Source organism: Amphimedon queenslandica, unplaced genomic scaffold (assembly GCF_000090795.2).
Source record: "Amphimedon queenslandica unplaced genomic scaffold, v1.1 AMPQUscaffold_13510, whole genome shotgun sequence".
Lineage (NCBI taxonomy): Eukaryota > Metazoa > Porifera > Demospongiae > Haplosclerida > Niphatidae > Amphimedon > Amphimedon queenslandica.
In genome coordinates, this window is record NW_003546254.1 from 169,466 (window position 1) to 183,345 (window position 13,880).

The 13,880-nt window shown below is 36.0% G+C and overlaps 3 protein-coding genes across 3 annotated transcripts in view; 1 reads left to right on the forward strand and 2 right to left on the reverse strand.

The window, feature by feature from the left end:
- Positions 1-16: 16 nt before the first annotated feature.
- Positions 17-3,956, forward strand: LOC105316450 (DNA repair protein XRCC4-like). Its single transcript, XM_020006264.1, has 5 exons — positions 17-114; positions 156-803; positions 1,005-1,097; positions 1,358-1,598; positions 3,681-3,956. The coding sequence occupies exons 2-5, from the start codon at positions 165-167 to the stop codon at positions 3,800-3,802; spliced, it is 1,095 nt and encodes a 364-aa protein (XP_019861823.1). The 5' UTR covers positions 17-114; positions 156-164; the 3' UTR covers positions 3,803-3,956.
- LOC100635343 (phosphatase and actin regulator 4B-like) lies at positions 3,842-12,170 on the reverse strand. Its single transcript, XM_003383446.2, has 14 exons — positions 11,802-12,170; positions 10,301-10,360; positions 9,614-9,815; positions 8,978-9,128; positions 8,157-8,336; positions 7,733-7,916; positions 7,101-7,178; positions 6,769-6,814; positions 6,376-6,431; positions 6,080-6,141; positions 5,461-5,507; positions 5,353-5,403; positions 4,902-5,018; positions 3,842-4,348 (listed from the first exon to the last, which is right to left on the reverse strand). The coding sequence occupies exons 1-14, from the start codon at positions 12,073-12,075 to the stop codon at positions 4,333-4,335; spliced, it is 1,524 nt and encodes a 507-aa protein (XP_003383494.1). The 5' UTR covers positions 12,076-12,170; the 3' UTR covers positions 3,842-4,332.
- A 40-nt stretch (positions 12,171-12,210) lies between these two features.
- The window catches only part of LOC105316451 (coiled-coil domain-containing protein 178-like), a 3,975-nt gene continuing 2,305 nt past the window's right edge, over positions 12,211-13,880 (reverse strand). Inside the window, exons 8-13 of the mRNA XM_011411344.2 lie at positions 13,520-13,793; positions 13,381-13,472; positions 13,166-13,326; positions 12,992-13,121; positions 12,709-12,888; positions 12,211-12,639 (exon numbers count right to left, since the gene is read on the reverse strand). Of these exons, the coding sequence (XP_011409646.1) occupies positions 12,310-12,639; positions 12,709-12,888; positions 12,992-13,121; positions 13,166-13,326; positions 13,381-13,472; positions 13,520-13,793 (1,167 nt within the window). The 3' untranslated portion in view covers positions 12,211-12,309. The remainder of the gene's footprint in view (positions 12,640-12,708; positions 12,889-12,991; positions 13,122-13,165; positions 13,327-13,380; positions 13,473-13,519; positions 13,794-13,880) is intronic.

A 13,880-nucleotide genomic window follows, 5' to 3' on the forward strand; every position in this document is an offset into this window, starting at 1 on the left:
GATGATAAAAATTAAAAGGCGTGGATACTGGGCGGGGCTAAGTTCGCGCGGGCCGCGAACTAAATCGACTTGTCTCGGTGGTCTCAATACTCTTTCTTCTGCTATATATTAAAAGTATTTTTCTTTATTGAATTTATCATTTTGCTTCTTTCTAGTTTTTACTTATGGAAGATCTTTTCTCACTAGAAGCAGAAGAGGAGGAGACACTCCCTCGACTGGCCACGCCTACTACTGCTCCTCAAGCCACACCTACAAAACACCAAACCTTAGGATCCACCATGGAAGAGGAAAAGTACAAGAACGAGCGTCTGGTTAAAATAGAGACCGAAGGTGACGTACCATCTCTCTACCTTCTTGTTAACATCAATTCGGAACATGTGTACATGCAAGCAAGCGATGCCCACCAGACCTGGGTAGGTGTGGTCACTTATCGGCAGATAAGAGAGACCGCTAAGAAATCGAAAAGCTCCGAGAGAGAATACATTGACGATACATGTACTGCACTTACGGGCGGCGAGGGCTCCTTTGTCTACACTACAACCCTCTCACCTTCCGACAACAGTTTAGAGTTTGCATGGAAGAAACACCTAGTCAAGGACAACATAAAGGTGTTTCTAGGCTCAGTTGTCATGGAGACTCACTCCGCCCCCGGGATCCATTCGAAGATGCTGGAACATGCTGTGGGGATGGTTTCCAACTCGAGAGACATCATAGAAGAGTTGAAAGGAGAGAGGGAGAGGCTTACCGATGAGAGGAGTGGATTCATTGAGAGACTGACAGAAACCGTTAACATGAAGGATCAAGTAAGAGAAGAGAAAGAAGAGGAATGAAAAATGGTTTTATGCATGTAGTTTTACTGTGTGGCCTGAAGTTTTATTGCTATAATTTTTCACTAATTTTTTGTGAATTTTTTTTGTACTATACCAATTACATTTGTCGCAATAGTTGGTTATTAATTGTAAAGGAAGTAGTAAATTTAATTAATTTTTATCTTGATTTTATAGATTGAAAAAGATCTTTTTGGTAAATTCAAGCTGGTACTCAACGAGAAGAAAGCTAAAATAAGACGATTAATGGAGTCACTGGATTATTTCAAAGTATGTACATACAGTATTAGGACTCTTATGTTAAGTGATTCGTAATGAAGATTATTGTTGATTATAATAGCATCAGGGCTCAATATAGCAGCTGATTGTTGCTCATTTACTGTTCATTTTCAGCTTCTGATCTCTCATATTTAGCCTGGGCCTCCTCTCATTTTTAGTTAGATTGGTCTTCCAAAACTTCTAACAGTAATTATTATTCCATTTTCTATATAATAATGAATTAATAATAATAATTAATAATTTGTTGCTAGAATAAGAGAGATAAACCTCAAGCAGATCCACCCTCACTGTCAGCAGCAGCAGATACCGACAATGAAGAGGAGGAGGAGGAGGAGGGGGAAGAGGAGGAGGAGGAGTTAACTAGAGACACACCTCCACCGAAACCTAACCCAATCAAGTTGGCTCCAACGACTTTACACAACGATTGGTCAGAGCAGAGTACGTCTCCACCCACAAGAAAGAGAAAGAGAGAAAGAGGAACAAAGGACAAAGGTATAGAGCTAGTAGCTAGTTTATTACATTTCTGATGCATGTACATGTTCTTATGCTATGCACAAACTTTGAGCTGTTTCCACCAAAATCATAATTTTTGAGTTATGAGCATTTTTATGAACAAGCTGATTTTTCGAAAAACGAGCCAAGCCCATGGTTTTTTTCCGAAAATGGCTTCAAAATCACCCCTAATTTTTGTTATATTTTCTGATACATATTGATATCCTTATGCTGTGTAGAAACTAAAAAGTTTCAGGTGATTCCGACTTCAATTTTTCAAGATATGGCCATTTTAATAAAATGCCAAAATTTCCAAGGCTATAGCCCATGGTTTTTTCCAAAAATAGCTCCGAAATTTCCTCTACTTTTTATTACATTTTCTGATACATATTGATGTCCTTATGCTGTGTAGCAAGTTTGAGCTGTTTCTGACAAATATTTTTCAAGTTACGGCCATTTTAAGAAAATGCGAAAATTCTGAAAAATACCCAAGCAACATCTGAGGCTCAACTCAGTGTTGCACATTAGATTTATTTTATTTTATTTTATTATATTTTATCTTATTCTTTTTGTCTCAACCTAACCTATTTTATTTTATTTATTTTCTCTCTAACTTAATTCATTTTGTCCCCTACTTGTGCTGTTTTCTTTTTCTAATAAAGATTCTTTTTCTATACTAAAAAAAAAAAAAAAAAAAAGGCTATAGCCCATGGTTTTTCCAAAAAATGGCTCCAAAATCGCCCCTACTTTTTATTACATTTTCTGATACATATTGATGTCCTTATGCTGTGTAGAAAGTTTGAGGTGATTCCAACTTCAATTTTTCAAGTTACGGCCTTTTAAGAAAATGTCAAAAATCTGAAAAATACCCAAGGCTATAGCCCATGGTTTTTCCCAAAAAATGGCTCCAAAATCACCCCAACTTTTTATTACATTTTCTTATACATATTGATGTCCTTATGCTGTGTAGCAAGTTTGAGCTGTTTCTGACAAATATTTTTCAAGTTACGGCCATTTTAAGAAAATGCGAAAATTCTGAAAAATACCCAAGGCTATAGCCCATGGTTTTTTCCAAAAAATGGCTCCAAAGTCACCTCAAATTTTTATTACATTTTCTGATACATATTGATGTCCTTATGCTGTGTAGAAAGTTTGAGGTGATTCCGACTTCAATTTTTTGAGTTACGGCCATTTTAAGAAAATGCGAAAATTCTGAAAAATACCCAAGGCTATAGCCCATGGTTTTTTCCAAAAAATGGCTCTAAAATCACCCCAAATTTTTATTACATTTTCTGATACATATTGATGTCCTTATGCTGTGTAGAAAGTTTGAGGTGATTCCGACTTCAATTTTTTGAGTTACGGCTATTTTAAGAAAATGTCAAGAATCTGAAAAATACCCAAGGCTATAGCCCATGGTTTTTTCCAAAAAATGGCTCCGAAATCATTTCAAATTTTTATTACATTTTCTGGTACATATTAATGTCCTTATGCTGTGTAGAAAGTTTGAGGTGATTCCGACTTCAATTTTTTGAGTTACGGCCATTTTAAGAAAATGTCAAAAATCTGAAAATTACCCAAGGCTAGCCCATGGTTTTTTCCAAAAAATGGCTCCAAAATCACTCCAAATTTTTATTACATTTTCTGGTACATATTGATGTCCTTATGCTGTGTAGAAAGTTTGAGGTGATTCTGACTTCAATTTTTAAAGTTACAGCCATTTTAAGAAAATGCCAAAATTCTGAAAAATACCCAAGGCTATAGCCCATGGTTTTTTCCAAAAAATGGCTCCGAAATCACCCCAAATTTTTATTACATTTTCTTATACATATTGATGTTCTTATGCTATGTAGAAAGTTTGAGCTGTTTTTGCTAAGTATTTTTCGAGTTATGAGCATTTTATAAACAAGCCAATTTTTGAAAAAAAAACCAAAGGATAGCCCATGGTTTTATATTAATGATAATTGTATTTTCCATATTTTACAAAGAGGAGTTTCAACTTTAATTTTGTTTTCTAATACATAATATAAAGACACGTTTTTCTTTTATTAATCATTTTGCTTTCTATTAATTTATTTTCAGACATATCCCTGATGCAGAAACCAACAACTGCTCGTAAGCGCTCAGCATCTTCGTCAGACAGAGGCCAGAGTAGCGAGAGAGAAACAACTCCAAGCTCACAAGAACTTATCAATCTCATGTGACAAAAAAACTATACACTTCCCTTTGAACACACAGAAACACAATTAAGATATTGAATAAATGACCTTTTTATGATAGAGAGAGATTATTGTAATAAAATTAATTATAATTTGTAATTTTATTTCGATGACAATACTGCCTTCTTTGCTCCTGAAACGGAAATAATTACAGAATTATAGCTCACAAATAAAATTTTTATAGCTCACAAATAAAATTATTTTTAACAATAAATTATTAATTATTCTACACATTATAATTACAAACATTAATATTTATCACATATACACCTACATTGCAATAATAAATTAATAATAATAATAACAACAATAACAATAACAATAAATTTTACTGGAGTACATATTAGGGTTAAAAATAATGAACATTAATGCCACACATAATATTTTATATAATAAAACACTCAAAAGAGAGAGAGGGAGAGGGGGAGGGACATAAAGTGAAATGGAGGAAGGAAAGAGATTGCTTTTTGAAGTGTCGGTACACTGAGAATGAGTTCATTTCATTAGTCACACTCTTACGGTTTGTGGAATCTGAAAAAAGAAAATGTAAAAAATACATTATTTTTTGAACATATACATGTACTGTACATTCTATAGAACTACCTTAAGGCCACTATTATTTGCGAGTACTAATTTTTGCGTTTTTTGCGAGTAGCTTTAAAATCGCAAAAATTAGTACTCGCATTTATTAATAATTTAGGTTTATTAACAGTTATTAATTGGGAAAAAAGAGCAAAATCGCAAAAATTAGTACTCGCTAAATCAGTACCATTAACAAATCGCAAAAATTAGTACTCGCAAATAATAGTGGCCTTAAGGTAATTCAACAATGTATGCCTACAATACCAGGCTATAATGTGCTGTATTAGAAATTTTTGTAAAAAAAATAAAGAGCAACTTGGGAATCGAACCCAGGACCTTTTGACTAATGAAATTAAAATTGCAAGCAAGCATTTAGACAACTTGGCCACCAGTGACAACAAGAATATTCATTAGTAGAAAACTAATATTCAGAATCAAACACTTATTTTTTTTAGAATTTCATGATCAAATTTTTCTGTTTTATTCTTAATTTTTATCCTACCTTGTCATGTACTGGCTGTCAGGGTGAACTTCCATTTCCATTTTCTTGAATTCGTTCAGTTCCTTTCTAATGGCAGCCTTGTCCTCTGGCCTCAATCTGGTCCATGGCTTATCAGCTCTAAAAATAAATAAATAAATAAATTAATGAATAAATAAATGAATAAATAAATAAATAAATAAATAAATAAATAAATAAATGAATGAATAAATAAATAAGGTACCGTAAAGAGCCTTTTTCGAGCGCTATATATTTTGCGGATTTTTTTGCTACTTGCAAAAATTAATTCCTCGAATTAATTGTATGGACATGGAAAATTCGAATTGGGGATAAACATTGCGAAATTTAATACAGCAAATTATATATCCACTAAATTTATAGCCCTCAAAAAGGGGGTCTACGGTAATAAATATTTGATGAGTGCATGCATCATAAAACATGTACATGTATTTACCTTCTATCATAGTCTTCACATTCAACCACTTCAGCATATTCAGCAAATTTCCTAAAATAATAACAAACAAAATAAAAGATGTACGGATACATGTACCATCTCTCTTACAAAATATTTCTTTCTCTTAACTCTTTGACTGTCGGCCTACGACTTAGCTAGATGGATAGGAGAGAAATATAAAAGAGAGAGAGGGAGAGAGAGAGAGAGAGAGAGAGAGAGAGAGAGAGAGAGAGAGAGAGAGAGAGAGAGAGAGGAGACATTAAAATATGTGTTATTCAAGGAATGATGTCAACATCAATTCAACAGAATATTGACAGATGTCACTATTACATAATATCATTAACACGCAACACCATATCAGTATACCAATCACACATAACATTAAAATGAATATTTAAGACGTACAGAGATGTACAGAAGCTCCCAATACACATACACATACACTGGAATATGCTGTGAGTAAACAAAGTGTTCAAATCATCAACTATTCAAATTATCATTCATTAAAGAAGGCTTCAAAGATAAATTCAAATACTTGAAAAGGACACATAATTTTATCAAAGGATAATATTAATACTCTGATATTTGTGTAAACTATGTACATGAAACACATGTACATGTATTTATCGTCAAATTAAGGAAACATGTTCAATGTGTATTGGTAGTTGTATCATAACAAGTGTACACTCTTAACTACATCGTGTAGTACAATGAAGACAAGACTCACTTTTCTTGTCAAGTTAGCTTTCATCTCCTCTAACTCGAGCTCTCTCTGAGTGTTTGCTTTGCCTTAAGAGAGAGAGAGAGAGAGGAGGGGGAGAGAGAGAGAGAGAGAGGGAGAGGGAGAGAGAGAGGGAGAGAGAGAGGAGGGGGAGAGAGAGAGAGGAGAAAGAGAAAGGAAGGGAGACAGCAAGAAAAAGAAGACATCAAGACAACATTCAATAATAATGAAACATGGTAAAGTAAGGGCATGAGGAAATGGAGATTAGGACTATAAAACAAACACTAATAAGTCTTTCTTACCTTTAAGAATATTTCTTGCTTCTAGCTCATGTCTTGGTGGCCTTAAACTCAACCGCCTGTGACAAGAATAGAAAGAGGGAGAGAGGGAGAGAGGAAGGGAAGGCAGAGACAGATAAGAGCAAAAGGAAAATAAAAATAAAAATGGAGAGGGAGTGATGTCAACAATCAACTGATATTTAGTATATTTGGCTGATGACTATGTGAATGTGTTCATGATCTGCTACTGGATATGGTATCATTAGCACAAGAATATGACTATACAATACAAGTAGATATGACACTATAGCAGCTACTGTAGTACAATACATTTAGTAAACACGCAAAAGCATACATAAATATACAGATTGAATGGCATATACATGTAGTGTGTAGGATTATATCCTAATGGTGTACCTTTCTAGTTGTTTTTCAACCACTGCTTTTGTTTCTGCTGTCTGGGCTATTGAGAGAGAGAGGGGGTGGAGGGAGAGAGAGAGAGAGAGAGAGAGAGAGAGAGAGAGAGAGAGAGTGAGTGAAAGAAACATACACACATCAATCATCAAGAATGCGTTCACGTACATCTATGTACATGTACATACGCATGAAAGCGCACACCACATCCTTATGAATGATGGACACACACACATTCAAAATGAGTAAATGTACGTGTACATACACATAAAACTATTAAGATGTACATGTAGTTTGCGTACATCCAACTACATCGTATATACATTCAAACTTACTTGTAATTGGTTCATTCTTTCTTCTTTCTCTTAATATAGCCACGGAGTCGTGTCGCAATACTTTAGAAAAGCCTCCCACTATAAAAATAAAGCAAGTCATAATGTCATATGCATCAGAAAGTGATAGTAATTATGGAGAATTCTACATTTTTGATAAAATTTGATCATGACAGGGATTTTGGCCAGATTTTGGAGCAATTTCAAAATGCATGAAAAATCCAAACTTGATCGGAATCAGTTCAAACTTTCTACACAATATAAGTATATGTCAGAAAATGTAATAAAGATCGACTACAATAATAACAAATAAAAAATGAAAGCAAGTCATAAAAGCTATATCATTAGTTGGAATGATCAAACACTAAAGCAATAAAAACAAATGAAAATATTATCATTGCTACCAGTTATAATACACAATTACATGTATATGTACATGTACATGTAAAACGACAAAGACAAAACTTAAATATGTAAGGTTTAACTTTAAAAGCTTGCTGGGACAATTTTCGCTATCACTTTGAATATACAATGTACATCCAACAATAAATAAGTGTATAGTTTACAGGGATATACTAAGATATACTAAGATATGCAAAGATATACTATGTATGTACATGTATGTGTGCACATACTTTCTGGTTCTTCGTCTTCCTCATCATCATCGTTATACTCGTCTCCATCAACATTGTCCTCTTCTGAGCTGGACTCATCATCATTCGGTGAATACACAACATAATTGGAGTCACTCTGCTGCTGGGGCCGTCTACGAGGGCCGGGGGGAGGAGGGAGGAGCTCAGGGGGAGGTATGGTAGTGACCTAAGGGTGAGGGGAAATGTGTAATGAAAGTGATACTCAATTAATGTTATCATTTGATTGTAGCTAAGGTGAATGTTTGCCTAGAGTCTCCTTATCAACACTTTCACTTCCTACATGTATCTCCTTTCCCCTCTCTCTTCCTCCCCCCCCCTCTCTCTCTCTCTCTCTCTCTCTCTCTCCCTCCCTCTCTCTCTCCCCTCCCTCTCTCTCTTCCTCCCTCCTTCTCTCTCTCCCTCTTACAGGTGGTGAGGCTTGTCTCCCTTGATATAATGGACTGGATTTCCTAGGAGCTACTGGTGGTCCTCCAGGAGGAGTAACCACTGCAGTAACAACTGGTCCAGCTGGTTTCTTGTGTGCATCAGTATCGTACATGACACCTCCTTTTAATATACTTCTGGGACTGGCTGGAGGGGGCGACTCCTGTAATTATAATAATAATAATGACAATAATAATTAACAATACCAATAATGACTAATGAGGCGACTCTGCAGTCATTCTATATACAAAGTACACGTTATGTACATTAGATTATTTATACTAAAATATCAATAACACGTGATATTAATAAAGTTAATTGTTGCTCCATCTTTGTTATTGTCATTTCTTTTTTGTTCATGTTTTTTTGTTTTTTTTTAATAATAATAATAATCTTCCATTGTCCATTCCATTCTTAGTATTTCCCTAGCTATTCTCTCTCCTCCTTGTGATATCAATCAATCATCCATTCTATCCCTACACCCTCTCACTTTACAATAACAATATACGGTTTGTTTAACTTTAGTAATTCATATTAACGTGACTAATAGCCGCCACATTAAGCAACAAATGCATATTTAATACAATATAAACCTACAAAAGACTAATAACAATTAAGACAGAGCCAAAAATACTCATCAACACCTCAAGACCTCTCTCCCTCTCCCTCTCCCCCCCCCTCTCTCTCTCTCTCCCTCCCTCTCTCTCTCTCTCTCTCTCTCTCTCTCTCTCTCTCTCTCTCTCTCTCTCTCTTTATCTCTCCCTCCCTCTTTCTCTTTCCTTCTCTCTCTCTCTCTCTCCCTACCTTTAGATTTCTCATATCAGTAATCTTTGGTGGTACAGTTGGTTCACTTTCTTTCTTTCCAGCTGCATACGGTGGAGTGCTCTCTCTCCTGTTCTCACGAGGAGGCACATCAATACTGCTCCTTTGGGCTACCTTTAACTCACCGGACCGTCTAAGGGTTTCAAATTATAAAATAAATAAAATAAAATATGTACATGACTGCATGTGTACATGCACATGTATATACGATTAGTGGTAATAAATGCACTATTTGATTATGATGATACCAAGAATATATATCAATATGATATCAGTGGATTATAATGCATTAACTATAGTACGTCATTACATCATTACAATGTGGTATACATACGCAGGGCTACATGTATGTACATGTACACTTAAATGTACATGTACATGTAATGGGATAGAGAACTCCACAAACAATGGTTTAGCTTTTTGCAGGAGTATGTGTACTAGTATAGAAGTGAGGCTATAAAAATTGAAAATTCCTTGGCACAAAAGCAGAGCAGATTTGTCCAAGTTAGGAAACACAGTACTAATAATAGATACACACACGTATAATAAAAAGAACTTGTTAATTGTATTCAAATTCATGGTGTAATAGTAATCTTCAGTATATTCTAGTATACTCACCTGTGCTTGTTGTTAATGTCCATTGAGAGAGATGGGCCATTCATGTGTTTGTGTAGGGGGAGTGGGGCACTGTTGGGTGCAGGTGGATAAGAGTGCATGAGATCTGAATGGACAGGATTGTGAGGTGGAGAGGTTGTGGGGTGAGGGAGACGAGGGGGAGGGACAGTGAAATCATTATTCATCTCTACCGCTAAATATGATGCTATAGGAAAAGAGAGAAGGAGGGCGAGAAAGAGAGAGGGAGGGAGAGAGAAAGAGAGGGAGGGAGAGAGAAAGAGAGAGAGGGAGAGAGGGAGGGAGGGAGGGAGGGAGGGAGAGAGAGAGAGAGAGAGGTATGAGAGAGGGGGGAATGAGAGAAAGTGAGAGAGATAATTATAAAAGAATTTTAATTGCAAGCAATAGATATAAGAGTAGTGTTTCCATTGCAATACAATTAGCAACAGAATCACAAAAGATCTCACTTACACGTACAAAGTGAAAAGTAATAATTAATAAAAACGCCATATATGCCTTACAACGGGTCACATTCCGTAAATAACAGCAAATTAGCAAATTAGAAAATGAGATTGGGTGAGGCTATATATGCATACATCACTGCATGCTAGGATGCATGACTTTTGAGTGAATACATACAATGTACATGTACATGTACATGTACATCTACATGTACATGTAATTGATACTTACATGACGGAACTGGTAACTCTTCTTGTGAATAACTACTAACAATATCAGTCCTAGGTATTCCTGATGAAAGGAGAGAGAGAGGGGGGAGAGAGAGAGAGGGAGAGAGAGAGAGAGGGGGGGAGGAGAGAGAGGGGAGAGAGAGAGAGAGGGGGGGGGGAGAGAGAGAGAGGGAGAGAGAGAGAGAGGGGGAGAGAGAGAGAGGAGGTATGAGGAAAGAGATAAGTTAAAATAATACAAACGATACTTCGACACTTAACTAAACAAACCATGCACATGCAAACACGAATGATAAACACAAATCCTATAAAATGTATCTATTCTGCAGGAGATAAATCAACAGAGAGTAATGCACAACAACCAGCCAGCCCCAGCACAAGCCATATGGCATCCAATGGAGAACAAACAAGTACAGCAATACTGCAAATGAGGGCTGTCCACAATGAATTATAACGGTGAATTAACACACGCCCGAATTTGGTAGACATGACATAGTGCAATGGACTGTGATGGGCTAATGTGGGCATGAGACAGATGGGGGGAGAGACAGAGCACTAGAATTTACATTATATGCTACACACATTCTTATTTAGCTAATGGCCTCACAGTGTGTTTGTATCTATATGGCAAGTATGTGAGTATGTGTGTGTGTGTGTGTGTGTGTGTGCTCTCTTAGAGTGTCTATGTGTGTGTCTGAAGTGTATGACTATAAAAGGACAACAACAGTTATATCATGTTTCCTGTCCTCTGGACAAATTTGACCATTTCTCCACAATATTTGTCTTCACTCTCTCTCTTTCTCACTGTTTCTTTATACACACTTTCCTTAGATAGTTCCAGTGACTGTTTACTGTTTGTGTGAGTCTTGTAAGCTGGACATGCATCAATTTATATCAGCATATATGTACTTATGTACCTCCTCCCTTTTCTTAGATTCATTCTGAAAGCTTAAGCTCACACTAAATCACTCAACAGTTCCTTCATTATTATATTATAATACTTTCTTTCTGATGTCATTCATTTCCTACTTAGTTTCATGCTTTTAGATCATAAAAATGCACTGATATACTATAAATACTTCTCTCATCTTTTCTCTTTAAGAGCAAGCAATGAGACACATCTCTGCCTAAAAGATTCATCATAGATACCTAAGTACAAGCTATCGTGTATTTTCAGGCTGCGTTTACACAGCGAGCATCATTTTTAAACCTATAACACCGTTTATAAAGTCCTATCGAGATTCTATCACATTTTCATTTGCTTCTGTGTAAACAGCTACAGAAGCATAAAACAGGCACAAAACTGTACGGATGCTTCCTTTTCTTTTGGTTGCCGTGTAAACGCAGTCTCGCACCATACGTCCCTCAAGCCATAGGTACTAAATACAGCAACAAAGTAATTAAAATCATTCTTTTATTTCTACCAATCACTTCCCATATACACTCCCTTTTGAAGTCAATGACACACAAGTATAGCTACAAATTACAATACATGAGTGTAGTACCTTTCTCTCCTCCTCCTCTCTTTCCTCTCTTTCGCCATTTCCAGGGTCTGACCAGTTTGTGAAAGAACCCTTTCTTCTTTTGGTGGCTCGCTTTAGCTGGGGAGATGTCCCCCATGCTTCCTAGTCTTCGCATACCGTTTGCCTCAGCTCCACGTTCAGGGTCGCCAGGGGAAGACTCGGTACTTCCAGCCGTGAGTAGATTCGAGTCACTTTGCGAGCGATGCCGCTGCTGCAGAGACTCACCGACACTTGGGTAGGTGTACGTAGTGGCCATGGGAATACAACGGGTCGTATTTAAAGTGAGGATAACAAGAGAAGGAAGTGTTGTTGTCTACGATTGTGTCTTCAAGCTACAAAGTAGATACTAGGGCGGGGCCATTTTAAACTTTAAGAATGTAGGCGGGGCTTCGTTGCTATCCACGTTTATGCACGTGGGCAGCCCAATAACACAAAGAATGAATGAATGAATGAATGAAAATAATAGCAATTATAATAATTATTATTATGTTTATGAACATTCCAAAGGTATTGCAAATGAAACTGATTTATCTTTATTTTTAGTTGATTTTGTCATTTTTGAAAATATTCCATCACTATCCTGTGCTGACTCTGGTTCCTGGCCTTTCTGTATTAAAGCTATCTGCTCCTCGTCAAATCTGTCTAGAAAGCTCTTCATTTCCTTCAACAATTGGTCTAGCTCAGCATCTATTCCTGATATAATACTTATAGTGTTGCTCCTTGTCATCTTGACTGATTTAATAGCTTGTCTACCAGTATTGCCTCTATGCTGATAGTGAGCCTGTAGAGTTTGATTCAGTTTCGATTGCAGAGCATGTAACTGCAGAAAACAATGATAAGTATTAATTTTGAGCTATTCTAATGCAAACATTAGTCCTTTAATCTTTACCTGTACTTTATCTTTCATTGCTGTTTCTAGCACTAGTTTCCTTTCCATTGATCTCAGTGCTCCTCTCTTTGTTTTGGCATGCTTGTCTCGCCATTCCTCATAAGCTGATGCCAATTCTCTGTTTGTTAATAAAGCAGAGCTTGTTTCACTATCCAAGTAACTGAAAAGCTCTTCTCTTTCCTATCAAATTTTTAAATTTTGTGAATGTTACATTTAAAAGAAGCATTTGCATGCTATATGGTACATTAAAATGTTAATGAATTGTGCAGTAATTTATAAATACTTGAGTGTAGGTTTCATATTTTTCATCTGATGTTTGAGAGAAGTTTGATATTTCTTCAAATTCAAGTTGCCATGACTTTTCTATCTCTTCTTCTTCAGCCAATCTCTCCTCGAGCTCAGCTTTCTGTAATCTAAAACATGCATAAAACATTAAAAGTTACTTGTTACAGCTTACGAAAATGTTTCTATCCCTTTCTCTATTTCTCCTCTCATCCTGTCCACAGTCATTTGGCTTGTATGAGTGTCCCTTAATTTCTCATTAAAATAAGCAATCTTTTCTTTGACGTCCTTTAATCTGCTTTTCTTTTCTTTTGCAGTCACTTCAAGCTCTGTATTCTACATGATTAATTGTAAAAATGGAAGATAAAAAGGAGATGATAATTATGTTACTTGTGGTGTCAGAATATTAATTCTGTCTCCCATTTCTTTTTCCAGTGTTTCAATCTCTTCATTCAATGCTTTTAGCTTAGCAGTTAAGTCATCTATTTAAATAAAGTACTTTTCACTATTATAGTATGAAAGTACTGACCCTCGACTTCTTTGATTTGCTTCAATTTTTGCATTAATTCTTCAACTACTTCAGTCCCTTCACTTCTTTTAGCGTCTGCTTCAGCCGATTCCAGTGTCACCTTCTCAAACTGTCGTCTGTGCTCGGCTTTCATTTTCTCTAGGTCTTCCGTATTTGCAGCGACTTTGCTTTGAAAGATCCTTCTTGACTTTGTCTCTTTATGAAGTTCTTCCTTGAGTGACTGTATGATGCTTTTGAGGTTATACTCCTCATGATCATAAAGGTCTTCTTTTTCCTGCAATAAAAGTAATGTACATGTACATACACAAAATTTTAAAAAATTTTACGTTATAGATAAAATACAGATGTTGAGGGTTACTGG